At 40.1% G+C, this 21345-nt stretch overlaps 1 protein-coding gene across 1 annotated transcript in view; it reads left to right on the forward strand.

The window, feature by feature from the left end:
• Window positions 1–19410, forward strand: part of LOC131140178 (leucine-rich repeat and fibronectin type-III domain-containing protein 5) — an 84876-nt gene extending 65466 nt beyond the window's left edge. The window contains exons 8-10 of the mRNA XM_058090364.2: window positions 562–1029; window positions 16053–16326; window positions 17576–19410. Coding sequence (XP_057946347.2) covers window positions 562–1029; window positions 16053–16326; window positions 17576–18466 — 1633 coding nt within the window. The 3' untranslated portion in view covers window positions 18467–19410. The remainder of the gene's footprint in view (window positions 1–561; window positions 1030–16052; window positions 16327–17575) is intronic.
• The last annotated feature ends 1935 nt before the right edge of the window (window positions 19411–21345 follow it).

The raw sequence follows: 21345 nt of genomic DNA on the forward strand, positions 1-21345 counted from the left end.
TCCCAGTGACGGGCGAGGTAAACCCTGAACCCGTCACCAGCCAATGGCAGTGCACATAAATAAATATAGAGATGCTCACATTAATACCTATGGATAATTTAGAGTCTCCAATTGACCTAAAATGTATATTTTTGAATTGTGGGAGGAAGACAGAGTACTCACCCACACATAGGAAGAATATGCAAATTCCACAAAGATGCCCAAACGCAGATACAAACAATGATCTTGCAGACCTCTTGACTGTGTGGCCAATGTGCTAACCTAATTTGGACCTTATACCTAAAATGAAATCTTAAGTCACTCACACTTAGAACACATGAAGGGCATACAATACAGCAATAAAATACTAAATACCTGAATTAAAAGTATATAAACCACAATAAAAGTATATCATATATAGTATTTATGTAGTATTTAAAGGTAGTCATTGTCCTATTAACTACTGAATATAGTCTGTCTTTGTAAATGTGGAAAGTGTATTTAATCCGCATAACCTTGAGCAGATTTGTTGTTTTTTTTTATTGTAAATGTGTGACTGACTACACTTTCACTCTTCAAAAGGTGTAAGGCACGAGGTGACCCAGAACCAGCCATCCACTGGATATCTCCTGATGGCAAACTGGTTTCCAACTCATCCAGGACACTGGTCTATGCCAATGGAAGTTTGGACATCCTTATTAGTACTGTGAAAGACACAGGCTCCTTCACCTGCATCTCCTCCAACCCTGCTGGCGAAGCCCACCAAACTGTAGACTTGGTTATTATAAAACTCCCCCACATCTCCAACAACACCAACAACATGCAGGAGTCTGACCCGGGATCATCTGACATTTCCACATCCACCCGTAGCGGAAGCAACGGAAGCAATGTAACTGGCGATGTGAAGGGTGCAGTTGAAAAGAGGGTGGTAACCGCTGAGGCGACGTCGTCGACAGCGTTGATCAAATTCAATTTCCAGAGGAATATTCCAGGCATTCGGATGTTCCAGATACAGTACAACGGGAGCCAAGATGACTCATTGGTGTACCGGTAAGTCTGACAGAGATTCTACTTCAGAATTGAATGCAAGACAATAAAGAGAGGCAGATTACACAACAGAAATGGAATACAAGCCAATGATATGGGAAGGTTGAGAATTACATGCCAGAGCTGTATAGATTACATTACATTGGAGTGCATGCAAATTTAATGACCATGGGTGAAAGAGAACACATGATATCAGATATGATTTGGAATAAGGCAATACAGGAACCGATAGCTGCGCTACATGGGGGTTACAAGGGCATCACGATGATACATAGCAGTTAATATTGAAAATGTAAACCGCTAAACTGGCGTTGCAGACAAGTAAATATGCTGCAAAGATACGCATTTTAATAACTGCATAATAAAAATATGGCATGTGGTACCAGCCATTACATGTATCAAAAACTGGACAGGCGTGTTTACAACAATTTTTACGACAGTTCCATTGTCAACCATGATATGAACCGCATTTGACTTGACAGTTCATAACCGGAGAGAGGATTTGACAAATAATAAACAAAGACAAACCCAGCCAGATAGCGATCTAAACTTAACCCATCGAAAGAGCCTTTTACCGGGAAGCTTCTTGACATTTTCTGAGGATTATAGACATTAAACTGAGCTCGAATAGAATGTTTGTTCTTTGCCTGTTCTCTACAAATGATTACGCTAGTGAAATAGGAGGAGGGAATTCCACAGAAACAACAGTTGTTGGGAGATCTACCAGTATTATCTGGCTTTCATATCAACACTAATCCCTATAGATACTTCATCTGTGCACATGATCACCATGAAATGGAAAAAACGTCGGATTATGTTGTGTGTTTAGGGTTATATATCAGTGTCATTGGCAATTATATTTTTCATTTTAAATGTGAATATACAGTGGCAGTAGCTCAGTCTGTAAGGATGTGGGCTTCGACAATGTTTGAGAGAAAAAGAAATTACAACTAGTTGTTGGTGAGGTGCTAGTCTACTCCCAAGGTGTCCTTCAACAAGGCACAGAAGCCCTTAACTCAGCTCAGGGTCACTACCTGCTTGCCTGTGTGTGTTGTCTGGTTCTGTTCAGTGTGTAGTACAGTACTGTACTGTACAACACAGTGTTAATTAAATTAGCCCTTGAGGGATTATAATTAGTATAATATATTTAAATAGAGTCAGCACCTCCAAGTTTCAGTCCATGATTCTTGCCCGAGGGTGAAGTGCCATCTCCGGGTCGGGGATTAGATACTGTCTTGTTCATGAGCAAGAGAAGGCTGGAGTGTGAGATCAACAGATGTATTGATGCGGCGTATACAGTGATGGAGACTCTGTATCGGTCCGTTGTGGTGAACTGGGAGTTGAGCCGAAAGACAATGCTTTTAATTTACTGGTTGAGCTAAGTTCTTACATTCACTTAAAGAATAAGATAGCAGGTAGAAGCAGACGAAAATGAGTTTCTTCCATAGGGTGGATAGGCTCTCCCTTAGCAATAAAGGGGAGGACTAAGTCATTTTTGCAGAAAGCTACTGAAATCTGGATGAGCTGGAGTCTATTCCAGCTAACTTTGGGTTGGAGGCGGGGACGGGCTGCGAGTCAACCGCAGGTCATCTTTAGACAACCATTCACATTCATCCATCCATATTCTTATCCATTCTTCCTATCCACATCCAACATGCAAACTCCGCACAGAAATGTTCAGATTTGAACCCAGATCTCCAAACTGTGTCGCCAACATGCTTATCACTAACCACCGTGCAGCCCTTCACATGTTCTTCACATGCCTAATATGCATCTTATATATACATAAGATACATGTTAGCCTCAATGTCAGTCAAAATCCATCAATCTTCTACACCCTCTTTTCTCCTCCACGACCCTTTTGCTTTTGCCGAACATGAAACACTGAAGTCATTTGCGTTTCTCCTCTTTAGTTTGCTCTTTGCTCTTTTCTTCTGTAAGCAGATTGATTTCCTTTCAACACCTCGCTTGGCACAAAAAAGGTAACCACCATTGATTCTGCCTTTTCATTGCACACACATCAGGGTGGAAAAAGAATGGGAATGGGGGTGTAAGGTAAAAAGAAAGTAAAAAGAAGGGTCAAAATGCAGTGAAACAAAGGAAGAGATAGAAGGGCTTGCATAGACAGAGATGAAGCAACAATATAAAAGAGACTAATTGTCAGAAGAGATCCAATTTTTTGTTTTTAGTGCAACATTGCACATTGACATTTTTGTACTTTTACTTCGTACCCAACACAATGCCTGCGGGTGTGTGCTATTTCTATGTGCTATTCACACTGTGAGGAATAGAGAAATTTCTAGGTTAGCTTATATTAGCATGCCCTCCCCATTATGCTGACTGTGCTGGGCCAGCAATATGTTACCTGTAATGGAACCGTTTGAATTCTTGATTGTATTGATCGAAACAGGAAAACCTCATTCTACACTTTGTCCAGTGGGGAGAGTCAGGGTGTTTACTCATACAGTCCGCCTGCTTATATATTATATTTCTTTTCCGGTGGCAGATCTTCTTTCCAGTCTAGTTATGTGAAGGCACCTTCATCATGGTTGCTTTTTAATACTGCGATGTAGGGCTCTTAATTTTGTGGCGCAGCGCAAGGTGTGTTCACACCATGCAGTGGCAATTTGGTCCAGCGCACCACGGTGCGCAGCCAATTTGGTAATTTGCTAGAATAGGCTGTGCCGAGATGGGTGTGGCGGCGCACCACAATTTCAGCTTGGCGCAGTGACAATTTCACGAGAAAACAGTCGCCAGTTCCGACCTGGTCTACATATTCTTAGTGCAGGCCAAGCGCACCAAGCACACCAAGCGCACCAAGCGCACCAAGCGCACTGGTAAAATTGTCCGACAGGCACACAGTGCATTCTCATCACCAAAACCTCACAGACAGGTTTTTCAGAGTCGAGCACATTTCAATGCCATTATTCAATGCACAGAACATGAGAGCAATTACATCGTTTTTGCCAGAGATGATTTTAGCATCGATATAGAGAATGGCATGTAAAGCTAAGCTGCAGAATGCAAATGCTTCTGAAAAGAAGCAAGAAAAACCTTAGAAAGAAGAGGAAAAATACCATAAGATAAGCAATATGAATGATTGCATAGAGTGAGGCGAGCACCGTCAGGAGTATATTATCTGTTGGCAGACTGCATTATCATAAACAGAGCCATTGAATAGCATGCCTGAGACAAGGCTTACATCGCCTGAAGGTTTTCTTTCTGAGATTAGCGGGTATGGTATGGGATTCTTGAGGGATGTTGGATGCAAAGGGATACTGGATAAACCTTGCTACAGATGGTAAAACCACGTATTTGACGAATAGAACCGCAATGATGATCAGATAAAGATCAAAGTTGTGAGTCTTGCCATGATAAACACAGCACAGTGCACACTAATATAGGGCTGCATGATTCGGCAGAAAAGTTTTCACGTGCACACACACAACACAGATACAACACATTCATATGCTTTCGTTTTAAAGAAATCATTCTGCTTTATGTCTTGTTCTACATTAAAGAAACTTCCAAGGGTCTTTCTGCCTCCAGGGGGACTTTCATAAAAATTAATAGAAATATAAAATAATCCATCAAGTAAAAAATTGGCATGCACAGTCATTTGACAATACATTCATGCATGTAATAAAAAAAAGTGTGCCTCATCGCAGACCAAAGCAACATAACCAACTCGCCCTGGCTGGCGAGGTGCGCTGGGAACGGGGAGGGTGAGGAGGAAATGTCGGCCGTCATGCTCATGATAAAATGGCAGACCAAATTTCAGCATGTTGCTGGGGAGGTTAAATCTGACAGGTCATGCATAATAGAAGTCATGTTGAGCTGTAGAGGAGCAGGTTGAGTCGCAGACTGTGAGGGTGATTGGAGACAGACAGACAAAACACTGACAGCAATACTGAGGAGCCCTGACTGGAAAACAGGTCTCTTGCAGAGGGAACTGAAGCGTCTGTGGTTGGGAATGATTTTAGATTCTACGTAAGTATAGAGGGGGTTGATTTTTTTTCTTGCAAAAGCACTGTTTAATTAGGATTTAGCAAGGGAGTCTGATTTGATGTGCCAAACAATAAATTGTAACAATAATACTTGTCAGTTTAAGCACTTTGGCTCGATCCGCAGTTCTTGGTTGCCAGTTTGTGAAGAACTGATGATTTGAATGAAATGAAAACAAAGACAAAACCTGTCTCATTGCTGTTGGACATAATTTTTATGCATCTGAACCTCTAGGTCCAATACGAAATTATATTAGAGATAGATTTTTTTTCCAATTGTTTCATCATTAAACCTTTATTTACTGTTAAGCTATTTTTAACATTTTTAATTCAAGTGTCAACATTCATTCATTCATTTTATACCGCTTATCCTCACAAGGGTCGCTGGGTTGTCTTCAGGCGTGAGGTGGGGTACACCCTGGACTGGTCGCCAGCCAATCACAGGGCACATATAGACAAACAACCATTCACACTCACATTCATACCTATGGACAATTTGGAGTCGCCAATTAACCTAGCATGTTTTTGGAATGTGGGAGGAAACCGGAGAAAAAACCCGCACACACGGGGAGAACATGCACACAGAGTAGCCAAAGTGTGTGTCCTAGATGTGTGGCCTGCGTGCTAACCACTCACACACCGTTCGGCCCCATTGAAAATTAACCTAGCATGTTTTTGGAATGTGGGAGCAAACCCACGCATGCACAGGGAGAACATGCAAACTCCACACAAAGATGCCCAAGGGTGGAAATGAACTCAGGTCTCCTACCTGTGAAGCCTGCGCGCTAACCTCAAGTGTAAACAGTTCACATAAATAAATCAAGTGTAACAAGTTAGCCACTATAAATTGCAAAAACAGAACACATTGCGTAATCACTGCAGGGACACAAGCGACACCCACAGCTTTAAGCATAGCATTCTAGCGAGCTTACTAGTTAGCCTCCAATCTGTTTACTCTAAGCCAAGAAAGGGTTTCAAACAAACTGGGGGAGAACAATAAAGGAAGAAGCCAAACGTTTACCACTTCTACACAGATTGGGAGGAGAACTTGTTTTCACTTGATCATGTGAGACATGCCATGACTGACTACATGCAGTGTTAAGGTCATGTAATAATCTAATAATGGACTATAGTCAACCACAAAACTGATCATTTCGGCAAAGTTAAAATTAAATTCTACATTTTGCTGAAATATTTGCGGCATATTTTTTCTACAAATTGTAGTCATTTTTTTAACCATACAACTTCAGCGGCATTTCACTTTAGACATGTGACACTAGTACTATGGAAATAAACCAAAATCAACAGAATTTTTTATTTTAAAATTGTGATAATTGACAAGAAAGACAGCTGGCTGATGATCACTGATATCCCAAAATATAATACTGCAGATGTTTTGGTATTGAAAGACAATAGGCTCGAGATCTGTTTGCAGAAATGCTCAAGCAGTGCAGCAATAGAACACTCAAACAGCAATGCATGGATAGCACAGGGCAGTAATCTCCTCAATAGTTGCTTCAGACATGGCTCAGATTCAAGGATTAAGGACCCTGATACTGGAGGAAAAACGTATAATAAGGCTACACATATTATCAAATCTAAGGATAAGAAGTCAAGTATACCATATTTTCTGGACTATAAAAAAATGCATAGTTAAGTAGAGAAAAACATACATACATTGCATTGGAGTATAAGTATATTTTGCGGGTAATTTATTTCACAAACTATTTGACCAAAACAGACATTACGTCATCTTGGAAGGCAAGTTCTAACAATAAAAGAATAGAGAACAGGCTGACTAGGTTGTAAGATATGCTAACACAATGGTTATTCAGCTACACAAAAAATAAACATGAACAGAAAAGGTGTCCAGTGTTTATGTAACATAAAAAACAGTTTTAAGTATACTAACTGTTTTGTTTTCTTTATGGTGGTAAGAGTAGCCTCCACTTTATGCCAGTCCCTAACAAGTTTCTCACTTACTCCAAACTTTCTTTCTGCTCCTTGCAGCTTGTAGTCTGAAGAATATGATTTTGTGTTCTGTAGTTCTCAGTTATCTTTGGATGCTAACGTCTACTGTTTAAATACTGAATTGTTAAGGAGTAGGACTCCTTATTGGTGCATAAGTCAAGTGTGACCTGAGTCTATGGCTGTCTGTCAAATTATATATATTTTTTTCATTTATAAGTCGCTCTGGAGTATAAGTCGCAGGAACAGCCAACCTAGGAAAAAAAGTGCAACTTATAGTCTGGAAAATACAGTATTTTATTTCCGCATTATTTATGTATTTTCATTTTTAGCTCTATTGGCCATACCATTTTTTCAGGGAAAAAACAAGGGTTTTGGTAAAGTCTCAAAATAAACCACAAAAAAGAGAAGAGAAGAGAAGATAAGATATGCCTTTATTCGTCCCTCAGTGGGGAAATTTGCATTGCACAGCAGCAAGAGTACAGAATCAGTTAAGCAGTACAAAATACACAATATAAAAAATAAACAACATAAACAACCAAGTATTAACAAATCAACAATTTTACCCAGAGTTATATACAAATATAGTTTGCAGATAATATGAAATGAGATGAAATATATGACCAGTCTATACACAATGAAATCTTGCTAGTGAGTTAATATGAGGCATTGTAGAAATACTTCACTTAGAACAACACCATGCTTGCGCACTTACGAGTATATTTGTGCACTTTATAAAAACGTGTCATAAAACCGATGCAATCGCTTCTCCTGTCCTGCGAATTACAGCCACCAGAGGAGAATTGTAAATATGCAATACTCACCATTACCAAGAATAGTGCAGGTTTGATTGTTACTTTATCTGGTACAGATCTTGTTCTATTCACTTTGTTGGGTTCTACTGGCTTTGTTAGCCAGGAACTGAATCAGCAAGGTAAAGCCAGTATGCGTTTAGGCGTCTTTCCACTGTACTGGAGTTACTCTGAATTGACATTGCAGTCACTTTCAGTGTCATAGTCAGTAAAATAATTAAGATGCTGTCACCCTCAAACTGTAAATGGATTAGTTAGATCATATCAATCACTCTACATTTAAATGACTCAAACACAACTGTAAGATCAGCTTGAAATCTGGAAACTTGGAAAACTGTGCCAGTTAAACAAAATCCTTAAGGTAATGAAATGATCGAGTGCAGAGGTAGAGGGGGGAACATCGTATTCCCATGAAAGGGCAAACTAATCTGAGCAGTTCGGCTTCACACTCACTGACAAGGTCAATCAAGATATGTCGAATTACTGGACTGTGAAATGAATGGGCAAGTTACCTTGTCTAATGGTAAATATTTGTGACTACTGTTGCATATCGGACCCCCGCTCTCTAAAGCAACTATTTCCAATACATCATCCTCCTGCAAACAGTAGACTCCAAGACAAGACCTCTAGAGAGTCCATTAACCCAATAGGCAGGTTTATAGATTCCTGAACATAGTAAATGAGACACAGCATATTTCTCACAGTAGCTTGATGACAGTATGCCCTAAAAACTGTAAAAGCTTTAATACAGCCACTCAGACATTATGGCTAGTCTCCATTCTCCAAAAGTCTCCATTCTGTGTATCCAACCAACACAACTTCAACATAAAAATCCCCTTAAAACCAACAAACATGATCTGGTTATCAGACTTTGGTCACACAATAATTGTTTTTTTCAGTAAGGTTGCCACCCTCGAGAATGAAAAAAACAGAAAACAGAATAAAAAATGTAGGCTGTCTACAAGCATAAGATGATAAAATATTCAGAACCTGCGACAAAGTGCTAGGGTGGACTTGTACCGCCATCATTTACCATGTACAGGTAGGCTATGTCAGCATATCAACATAGCAACCACAAGAAGTGGATGTTGAGTGTGTCCGTCTTTAGTGGAGCTTTTGGATTTTTATAGTATAGACAGCAAAAGGTCAGTCTCTCAGTCTTAAAGGGCAGAGAAAGAGTCTCTTCCAACCTCATTTTCTTCATCAGTTGCTACAGTTTCTCTCAGTTGATATCCGTCTATATCAGCTCTTACCAATTTTAAGGTTGGGGAAAAGTCGAAATATTCAGTAATTTGTATTCAGTTACAAATTGAAACCAGATTGTAAGTAGGTCCTCACAATGCACAAAGAAGAAACAGAATAATAATTGGTAATTTAGTGAATACTGCATTTTAACTCAAACGGGCTGATCAAAGGATTAAAACTGTAGCATTAAAATAGTCAAAATCTGCACTAAAACCTGTCAGACCAATTAATCTCCTGAAGAACAAGCTTTCTTTCTTTCAACGTGGCATGATTGTTGAACACTCGGTTGACCATATTTACCAAAAAAACAGGACACTCTGCCCAGCAACGTGATACTCCAATGATACTCAAAGTTTACTCAAAGATCCCGTATCATTTCAGTACATATAAATTAAGCCTCTTCTGTATAGATAAAAAAGATAAACAACAACAAGAAATCACAAGACAAGACATAATTTAAACATTTCTGTTAAGAAAAGTACAATAAAAAAAATCTTAAATATATATAAGTGTTCGAAAAAGTGTGTCACTTTACTGATTTCTTATTAGGTCCGTGTGTACTAGGACTTACACGGCTTAATCTTTGAGCTAGCATATGCTACTGGCAGGATCGACCAGGTAGAAGAAGAGTTACAAGAATTATAATTAGAAGAACAAAAATTTTGAAAGAGAATACAAAATGCCTGTGATACGACGGCCTAATCCCAGCTCACATTCCGGAGTAGTGATTGACATCAGTCACTCACTGGAGAAGCTCACCATTGCTGATGCAGCCAGAGCAGGGCTGAAGTGCATTGCAATATCTCCTTTTTATACACAAATGGCAAAAACATGGAACAATTGTGAACCTTCCCAGGAGTGGCAATCCATCCAAGAGGTCACAAAAGATCCCACAAACAACTAGAGGACTCACTTGCCTCAGTTAAGGTCATTGTTCATGACTCTGCCGTAAGTAAGAAACTGGGCAAAAAGAACGTGTGTGTCCCTTTTCACCTGCTGGAGTAGTGCTGCATTTCAGAAAAGGAACGTTATATCAGCAGTAAAATATGGTGGTGATAGTGTAATGGCCTGTGGCCGTCTTGCTGCTTCAGGGCCTGGAAGACTTGCTGTTTACCAAAAAAATCTTTTTGTGACCTCAAGCTGAAATGAACTTGGGTTCTGCAGCAGGACAATGACCCAAAACACACCAGGTTCAAGTCCACCTCTGAATGGTTGAATCCTCGCCTGAATCATATTGAGATGCTGTGGCATTACCTTAAAAAGGTAACCCCCCGTCCCCAATGTGGTTGAATTACAATAATTCTGCAAAGATGAGTGGGCCAAAATTACTCCACAGCGCTGTAAGCGACTCATTGCAAGTTGATTGCAAACGCTTGATTGCAGTTGTTGCTGCTCAGGGTGACTCAACTAGTTAACATGTAATGTCAATCACTTTTTCACATCGGGCCATGTAGGTTTGGATTTTATTTTTCTCCCTTAATCATAAAATCTTTCAAAATGTCAAAGTTTTGATCTACCATTGTGGATTAACTCTTTCTTTTTCTTTGGCTTTTAGCAGCCTTTTGGCAACAGTAATTCAAAAAGCCACCCACACGGCAGCCTCTCGGGGATTGTGTTGCATGCAGCAGAGTGCCCTAATGTCACCCAATTGAATGGCCCAAGAAAAAACAATGAAAACCAGAACAGCCAGAGCACGACATGAAAACAGGACTTCTGGTCACCTTTTGCAAGGCACCATTGCCCCCGAGGTTGGATGCACTAGACATTTCTTAAAAGCTCTTGAGTGTTATGGCACAAAAAAGGCAAGTGGCAGACCCAAAGAATTTCACCTACAAAAGCCTGAGGATCTGACAGGTTTGTCTGAGAAGACGCAGACTGATCCTCAACCCAAATTACTGATGCTTTTAAATAAATGTAAGCAAATATTTGATATACCTTGGTGTTTTAAAAAAAGCCCACATGGCTGAGGCTCAAGATCCGTGATCCACCTCTGACGACAAGCTGCATGTGCTTGTTAAGCATGAACTCTGGCATTTAGGGCATCATGCATGGCGAAACATGGATAAGAAGCAGGGCTCCGAGGTGTTTTCCCTCTCCCTGTGAGACTTAAACCTATTAGCGTGGCATTGTGCCATCTGCTGCATAATACACTTTAGCTTAGAGATCAACAACAACGTTGTAGTTGTTGAACTACCATTATGTCCATACTGTAGAGAAATAATCACAGGATTTATAAGATGACAGACCCTTACCTATTTGCTTATTTAAATTCAGGTGGCGTCTTTTTTTTTGGCCAGGCATTGGATATTATATTAGATGTTAACATTTGTAGATGAGATAAATTGTCCTTTAATGCTCTTGCTAGGTTGCGGGTATTCCAGCATAGACACAGTATGTTTAACTTCAGGCAACACCATAAAAAAAAACAACAGATTTGGAATTTGTCTGTAACCTACATTTGGGTTGTCCTCTATTGGGTTTCCAATGCCCTGAAAAATATGTATATATGTATTTTTCTTATATATGTGTTATACTATTTGACAAAAACATGAATTTAATTATATATTTTTATTCTATATATTTTTTTAATTATAGTTTTAGAATAATACATGGGAAATAAATTGTTCAATAATTACATTCCATTGAGAGACTAAATTTAATTATTTAATTATTATTAAAATTATTTAATTTAAATAAATAAGTAATTATAGTTACTTTCACATTTGTTCCACTTAACTTAAGACAGTATAAATTGAGTGTCCAGAGAACATTAAGGACATTTACATTTCAAAAATATTTTCACTCACAAAACTCAGTTTTGTATCTTTGTGAAATGCAACAAACCACATCAGTTTCTAGCTGCATAAAACTACTAATGAGCTATCCCAAAGCAGTGTATTTTACATAGAAATATCCAGAAATATCACCCAATATGTCACATATGATCTGGTTGGGCTCTGCTGAGTGAAAACCAGAGCTGAGTAAATTAGGGGACTCTGGCCCTCATTGCTTCGTCACGACCCGAAGGCCCTTCTTTTGTGTGTTGAATCATTGTCATGAATGCATCAAGAGTCATGCATGGCTATATGCTGCAGGCTGTGTCCAATATTTAGTCATATGAAATCTAAAAGAGAGCAGTCTAGCATCACAGTTTGCGTTCTGTGGATAAAGGCGTTTATCTTGAGACAAAAGACCGAAAGTGGCTAATGGTGATTACACTGCCCTCCTGGCTTCATCCAGGCCGCAGTAAGGAACGCTAAAGTTGATAAATAGGCACACAAACACACACACACAATAGCCATGCATATAGAAAAGCGTACGTTTATTCACCAGTGATGAATGTTGGCAAAAATTAAAAATCAGGCATCCAGTTGAATAGGGTTGTTGCCATGCGACGACAAAATTCTGTTAACGGAGCTCCCACACATTTGCACATACGCATTTACGAGAGATATAATTCATGCATAGACAAATGCATAGTCATATAGCAGCGTGAACCTTTGCTCGTACACCGCATGTAACGAAAGTGGAATGAAACTACTATACACACTAACATGACACACATACGTACGCCCCGTGCTTGAGGTCTTGGCAGACCGGAGTAGATAGATTAGTGTAATAGCCTCGGCCTAGGCAATCATCTGCCCACTGTGGAGCGTCAAATGCTGGCTGCAACATTCAGCTCAGACACAAAGAAATTAGTCACAATGACTGGGTCAGTGTGGACAAATTCACCCCTCTAGCAGTTTAGTCAATGAATGATCTGTTATATGATTTAAAAAAAGGTTTGATTTGCATGAAATAGAGCCATGTTACTACTGTATAATGATACACAGAGCACAGACCTCAATCAAAACAAGACTTTTCTCTCTGTGCTTTAAAAATATAAGCATATAATAACTTGAATTTCAACTTTAACACATCCGGGTTCTGACTATTTGATAGAAAGCTGGTGCTAGAAACTGGTACAGATAAATAAATCAACATTATCAGCAGTTTGAAGTCTATTAGCGTACTGAAAAAAGTGGAAATCATAACCGGAAGTCAACATCATCCCCATGTATGATGTCATCAGCGATTTAAGATTTTAATCTGTAGCGCTTTGCTAATTTAATGATTACGGAAGCAAAATAACCCACAGTGGAGCCAAGAGAAGTTACAGGTGTGAGCATTTTGATTTAAAAAAAGGTGAAAAACTCATAGAATAATTCATACCTAAACATGATGTTGTGTGGATATGGCTGCTTCATCGCCATCTTTGTCAACAATTAGGTCTTCAAATAAGGTAAAAGTGACGTTGAATGTTGATTTCATTTTCATTTGTTATTTATATTCATTTGGAATTGTTTTCTGCACGGAAGCCGAATTACTAAATTATAATAACAAGTTCTATGTGTAACATTTTTGGATGTGTGTAACTGATTAATTGGATTTGCATTATTTGCTTATTCAATTAATTGTAAAATTAATCAAAAATTGTTATATGCTTTGGTCGGACCTTCTGGAACACATTAATGACACAAATAATTCCACTGTATTTCAATTTGGGATGGGACTCAGAAAATAATTGGATGAAAGTGTACACTTGAATGAAAATTCAGTAGCGATCGATCAAAGTGTGTAATCCAAGAAGAATCTGGTTTCCAATCACTTACGTGCACACACGTTTTCATATGCCACCGATTGTTAATTTATGAATATAGTTTGTGTGTATAGAAGTGTTTAAGTCAGTATAAGAAAACATGCAACCACACATTTATAGACACAAATGAAAGCTCACGACCGCAGCAATACGATGTGGATTAATACATCTGGATGCTGATTCCAATGCTATCTGCGTGCATGTGGGCTTGTAAGAGCAGAGGACATTCACTGCTGCTATTAATCTTGGGAGATAGATGAAAACATCAAGAACAGCACAGAGGAGAACAGTCATGGTCAGCTTAGTGTTCAGAAGGTCCTTTTAGTATTCATGGGATCACGAAGATGGTCACAGAGAGACACACACACACACACACACACGCTCTTAACAGCTCTGTGGTATTATTTCACCGAGGGCACTCCGGGTACATTCCGTGTGTCTTAATACTACCCACTAAACCTTAACATGTCTTCTCACCTTCACTTAACTCTAACCCGGATACTTAACCTGGCCAAAGCACTTTTTCACTCTGTCAGTGCACACAGGGCCAAGAGCTGCGAATTAGCCTTCTCTGCTTTTAATGAGGAATTTCATTAGCATTTTAATGAGGAAATCCAGGGAAGCTGACAGGCCTTTTTAAAGAAACTGAAGAGCAAATTGGCAAATTCGGACATTAACAAGTATCCAATGAAGAATAATTACATTTTTGGCAAAGTACAGTACTTCATACGATCCATAAACTGAAATGATTAAGGAACTGAAAGCTTTCTTTCTTGTTTTCTTCTGCTATATAACAATAACCTACATGGAGAAGTTTGTTTTAATTTGTTTCATTTTGGGTCTCACAGCAACAATGATGCGTTCAAGGACTGCTGATGAAAATGTGAAATCTCTATGCTTGACAAAAAACATTATCAATGAAGCATAGTTTGATTAAAAAAAAAACAGATTAACTCTGAACCTAAATAAAACTAAAATCATGCTATTTAGTAATAGCAGAATTGACATTCATGCACAAATACAAACAGATGCGCATAGACATGGTGAACGAAAATACATTTCTAGTACATGTAATAATAGACGACAAAATGGGCTGGAAATCCCACATTAAAAAAATATACTATACAAAATAAATTATATAAATATATGAGCTGGAAACCTCATATTACAAATATACAACATGAGGTATTGACTGAGTATAATATTTCAGTATTGAACAAAGCAAAATTTGTTCTCAATCAGAAATCACTCCACACTCTTTATTGCTCTCTGGTTCTACCATATCTTACTTATTGTGTGGAAATATGGGGTAATAAGTATAAAACCTTCACTCGCTAAATGTACTGCAAAAAAGGTCAGTAAGGATAATACATAATGCCGTCGTCATGATGTGCTATATATATCACTATATTGACAGTTACTATGGTAACCATTATGTCATTGTATGGTCATATCACCTCGTACTTCGGTATGAGGTGCATTATTTAAAAAAAAAAACTGTATTATGGAAAGCAGGAAGTGAACAAATGTAACAGTTACTGATTGTAAAAGTACCAGATGGAGGGGTAGGATTTAATAAGCTTTGCTTCTTCCTACTCCTTTTGGACATGTGGAACTGTGAACTGATTATGTGATGCATTCAATTGTAATCTGATGCATGTTCAAATGAAATAAAGCCATTACCATTACCATTACCTAAATACCATAAAGTGTGGCTGCACAGTGGTTAGCGCATAGGTCACACAGCTAGGAGACTCGACTTCAACTCCACCGTTTCTCCGGGTACTCCAGTTTCCTCCCACATTCCAAAAACATGCTAGGTTAATTGGCGACTCCAAATTGTCCATAGGTATGAATGTGAGTGTGAATGGTTGTTTGTCTATATGTGCCCTGTGATTGGCTGGCGACCAGTCCAGGGTGTTTTCCTCTATGGGGTTTGCAACCTCACACAAGCACACACAATGCAGCATTATCATCTTGTAGTAATTTGATATCATCCCCTAGTTCATTGGTATCCTTGCACAGTACTCCTTATGTTTATGATTTCATAATGGAGTTCGGAGAAGCTCTTCATGACGCTCTTCAATCGTACATTGCCAGTTTGTTTTACCAGGTCTCTTAGAGCTAGTCTTATATGTACTACAGATTGGGACTGCAACACTGTCTTGCCTCAATTGTGCTTTTCGTTTGGCATTGTTGCTAGACAACCGCCGTACACAGCAATAATATGGTTAGCCTGGCTTACTAATAACTGTCAGCCTCTCACGTGTTCGAGTTCAAGTTGAACTTGTCACCAATCTGTTCTGATCTTGTGTTAACTGACTGTTCATTCCGTTCCTTTCTCTGCTGTCACAGAATGATCCCTCCGTCAAGCCAGAGCTTCCTCGTCAACAACCTCGCAGCAGGAAGCCAGTACAACCTGTGTGTGCTTGCAATCTACGACGACATCATCACCTCCCTGACAGCAACCCGCGTGGTCGGCTGCGTGCAGTTCACCACTGAGTCAGAGTATATGAGGTGTCATTTCATGCAGTCCCAGTTCCTCGGTGGAACGATGATCATCATCATCGGTGGGATTATAGTGGCTTCCGTGCTCGTTTTCATCATCATCTTGATGATACGGTATAAGGTGGGTGTGTCCGTGTGTCCACATCTGTATGCACAGAATGTGAAAATCTGAAAATGAAATATTGACAAAGTGGTTAGCACGCAGGCCTCACAGCTAGGAGACCCGAGTTCAATTCCACCCTCGGCCATCTGTGTGTGGAGTTTGCATGTTCTCCCGTGCATGCGTGGGTTTTCTCTGGTGACTCCGGTTTCCTCCAAAAACATGCTAGGTCAATTGGCGAATCCAAATTGTCCATAGTTTGTCTATATGTGCTCTGTGATTGGCTGGCAACCAGTCCAGGGTGTACCCCACCAGCTGGGATAGGCTCCAGCACCCCCTTGTGAGGATAAGCGGTAGAAAATGAATGAATGAATGAAATATAGACATTGATTGACATAACTGGCATAACATTTTGACGTAAAATATTGATTAAAAGTAATCTTCAACAAATGCTGCATACTACATACAGTATGTTCTGTCCAGTGATAACCGGTGAGGTTCATGGCTGGTAAGGCACTTGATCTAATCTAATCTAATCTAATCTAATATAATATAATATAATATAATATAATATAATATAATATAATATAATATAATATAATATAATATAATATAATATAATATAATATAATATAATATAATATAATATAATATAATATAATATAATGTAATATAATATAATATAATATTATACAATTGGCTGACGACCAGTCCAGGGTGTACCCCGCCTCTCGCCCAAAGACAGCTGGGATAGGCTCCAGCACCCCCCGCGACCCTCGTGAGGAAAAGCGGTTGAAAATGAATGAATGAATGAATGAATGGCTGGCGACCAGTCCAGGGTGTACCCCGCCTCTCGCTCAAAGACAGCTGGGATAGGCTCCAGCACCCCCGCGACCCTCGTGAGGAAAAGCGGCAGAAAATGAATGAATGAATTAATTAATAATATAATATTATATAATTGGCTGGCGACCAGTCCAGGGTGTAACCCGCCTCTCGCCCAAATACAGCTGGGATAGGCTCCAGCACCCCCCGCGACCCTCGTGAGGAAAAGCGGTAGAAAATGAATGAATGAATGACTGGCGACCAGTCCAGGGTGTACCCCGCCTCTCGCCCAAAGACAGCTGGGATAGGCTCCAGCAGCACCCACGACCCTCGTGAGGAAAAAGCGGTAGAAAATGAATGAATGAATTAATTAATATTATATAATATAATGTAATGTAAGTGTATATTGACAAAAATACACTGTATTTCTGTGTGTTTTCCCCACAAGGTGTGCAACCCAGGCGAGGGCGTTAAAGGCATGTCAATGTCGATGACCAACGTTCACTCTCAGACCAACAGGCAGCAGTCACAGAGATGCAGTGTGACTCCCAGCACCTCCAAGCACGGCTCAATTGGATTAGAAGACTTTTCAGGAAGCTCAAAGAAGAGGAGCAGAGGAGTAGAAGGAAAAGATGTGACAACACTTTCATCCAACTCTTCTCTGCCAGACTGCTCCACAGCTATGTCTATTCTCAGCCAGCAATGGACACCGGTTGCTGCTGAGGAGCAGGAGAAGTTGGGCGAGGAGAGAGCTTGCTCCAGTGTCTCCTCATCCAACGCCACCAGCTCGCTAAGCAGGCCTAAGCGGAAGCCTGCTCCGAGTAAACCTGGTTCAACTGCTTCAAACACGTCAGCCGCCCCGGAGAATCTCCCCATATCGTCCCCTCGCTGTCCTTCTTCTTCTTCCACTACTTCGTCCACACTTCCCTCTTCTTGCACCCCTCTCGACACCCTCAATACCAACCGCAACAACTCCACCTCCCTCAGCCAAGCTCCGCCCCCTCCTGTTGTTACCCCAAGCTCACTCTCCTCCGTTCGCTATCAAGAAACCCCCATTCTGCGCCGGGCTCCGCGCACCCACGCCTCCTCCTCCAAGTACCAAACTCTGCCTGTGGAGGATGAAGGGAGGAGCAGGGCAAGGAGGAGGTACTCTCTCAGCGAAGGAGGATCAAAGACGCTGTCATCCCATCGAGGGAGTGCAGGAGCACCCAAATTAGGACGTATAGTGCGGGACCAAAGGAGTCAATCAATGAGTGGGATGCTCCTCTCCAAAGAAGGGGATGGAGACTCCAGTAGAGGATGCTGCGATTCGGACTGGATTTTGGAAAGCACGGTTTAAACTGAAACCATACAACAAAATACACTTTGATCTATTGTTTTTATTTGGGATTATTTTGGATATGTTTGGTTGTCTGTGACTTGAAATGACGTGTGTGCTGTTTCTATTGCATATTTGTGTGTGCTGTTTTTGTTTGTATGCGTGAACAAGGATGAGAGTGTGTTTCCTGGCTGACAGAGCGAGCAGACGTCTTGTTTTTCAAGCATCTATTTTTTTTTTTTATGTCATGTTTCACATTATTTCCGAGAGAGCTTTTGTTTCCACTTTGACAGTTTCCTATCTGTTTTCAAAGTCAATCATTGAGCAAGTGGATATCTTGCCTTGTCTTGTTGCGTCCTCAACTTGTCTTGTTGGTTACACTTTATAGCACAAAAGAAAGCAAGATAATGGGCTCGCTGCATCGTTTTCCAAAACGTACTCACTGTATCTGCAAATAACACAAAAAAAGGGAATTTTTGTTTAGGAAAAAAAAAAGAAAAAATTAAATCCAAGAACTACACTGTACACCATTTTACAGTCACACCCAGACAGGAAGTGTGTGACCACACAATGGCAACAGATCGCAGCAGGTGCCTTCTTTTGCACAAAGAGACTCTCTCACTGGAAGTAGGTCTCCACCACCATGTTCCACTGATGACGGCTTAGCAAAGAGCAGACAGACAAGAGGAAGACAACGTTTTCACACATAGCCTTTCTTACCTACATGAGGGATAATGGCGTTTCTTGAAAAATAGACAAATGAACAGAAAGACTTTATGGACCTCTTATGAAATTGATATTTTTAAAAGGGAAGAATATAAAAAAAATAAACAAAAAAAAAAGCTTTTCACTGGCATTGATATACTACTGGGTTGGTCACATGCTCCTGGAAAGCTTATGTACAGAAAAAGACAACATGTACTGTGTTGTTATGTTGTGTAAAATAAAAAAAGGTTCAATTTAAATGGTTCAAAGTGTCGTAGTTGTGGCCCCCTAATTGACGTTGAGATTGAGTGCATGCAGCCCGTGCACACTGCAGTTTGCTTAAAAAAGCATTTTTTTTTTAAATAGAAAAAGCAATAACACAGAACTCCCAGTAAGTGGGAATGGGTTTATGTACATGTGTTGCACAACATAGAATAGATTGAATAGAATAGTCCTTTATTGTCATTGTAACAAGTACAACGTGCTGGCACAACATACAACAGGTAAGTAAACACTCAAATGGCAACCTCTACTATGGGGAATAGTAACATTTATTAAGTCCAAATATGGTTTTATGGTAATGGTTTTATTTCATTTGAACATGCATCAGATTACAATTGAATGCATCCCATAATCAGTTCACAGTTCCACATGTCCAAAAGGAGTAGTAAGAAGCAAAGCTTATTAAATCCTACCCCTTTATCTAGTACTTTTACAATCAGTAACTGTTACATTTGTTCACTTCCTGCTTTCCTAATATAGTTTAAGTTTTTTTGGGTACCATAATAATGGGTACCATAGTAAGTGTCAATATAGTGATATGTATAGCACATCATGACTGGTTCAAGACTCTTCATCCTTGTATTTAGTAAACATCAACTGCTTGTATTGTTTCTTGAATTAATAACAACGTTTTACAAAACAATTGCTGGGAAGCTAGAAGCACTCTCAGCATCAGTAGTGATGATGGCTCCCAGTATGCTTTGCGGCTCAATAATAGAACCTGGAGGAGGCCCTGTGGCAATCCTAGGACACACTGGAGGGCATATTCTCTCACAGCTGGCCTGGGAACGTTTTAGTGTCCCAGGCCATTTGGTGCTGGAAGAGTTGGCGGGAAAACCAGGAAGTCTGGGCCTCACTACTGAGACTGTTGTCCCTGCAATTGAATGAACAGAAGAAAATGGATGGATTGATTTTTTTTTTGGGCCCAACATAGCAAAGCTGTCACAGTCTTGTGACAGCTTTTGGTGGTGTTTGTTGACCTTCAACGGTCCCGAGCTGAGTGGAGACCCCTGTTATACACAAGTTTTTGAATTGTTCCAAACTATGTATTGTTCAAAACTATTAATCATTTATCACGGTTGGGTCTGACATCAGGGTCTGAAACCACAATAAATGAGGAAGCGTTCTCTTTCTCAACCCACATAGCTACACAAACTGTAATGACCACAGTCGCCTTCATGCATTTCGGAGGCACACAGCATTTGGGCATTAGTCTAATTAAAAATCATGCATGTAAACAGGGACTTCACATTATACCTGTTGGCAAAGGGATCTCACATGCGACTCATGCTTAACTAAACCAATCACTAGCCTCATGTCGCCATTGTCACCAGCAGTACTTTTTTTATTTTTAATAAATGTTCAAATAGGGCGGCATGGTGGTCTAGTGGTTAGTGCGCAGACCTCACAGCTAGGAGACCAGGGTTCAATTCCACCCTCGGCCATCTCTGTGTGGAGTTTGCATGTTCTCCCTGTGCATGCGTGGGTTTTCTCCGGGTACTCCGGTTTCCTCCCACATTCCAAAAACATGCTAGGTTAATTGGCGACTCCAAATTGTCCATAGGTATGAATGTGAGTGTGAATGGTTGTTTGTCTATATGTGCCCTGTGATTGGCTGGCAACCAGTCCAGGGTGTACCCTGCCTCACGCCCGAAGACAGCTGGGATAGGCTCCAGCAACCCCCGCGACCCTAATGAGGAAAAGCGGTAGAAAATGAATGAATGAATGAAATGTTCAAATACAAACAATGCACGGGATACTTTCTAAACGGGAGGGCAATGGGAAAGAAAAACAAACTACGGTAGTTTCCTGGGGAGTAAGGGGCACTTGGCAGTCATGTGAAGTGTGAAAAATGGAGAGACGGAACTATGTAAATATGCTGCTCTCTGCTCCTCCCCATCCTGCTCACTCTC

This window comes from Doryrhamphus excisus, linkage group LG14 (assembly GCF_037039965.1).
Source record: "Doryrhamphus excisus strain RoL-2023G ecotype Guam linkage group LG14, RoL_Dexc_Guam_v1.1, whole genome shotgun sequence".
NCBI lineage: Eukaryota > Metazoa > Chordata > Actinopteri > Syngnathiformes > Syngnathidae > Doryrhamphus > Doryrhamphus excisus.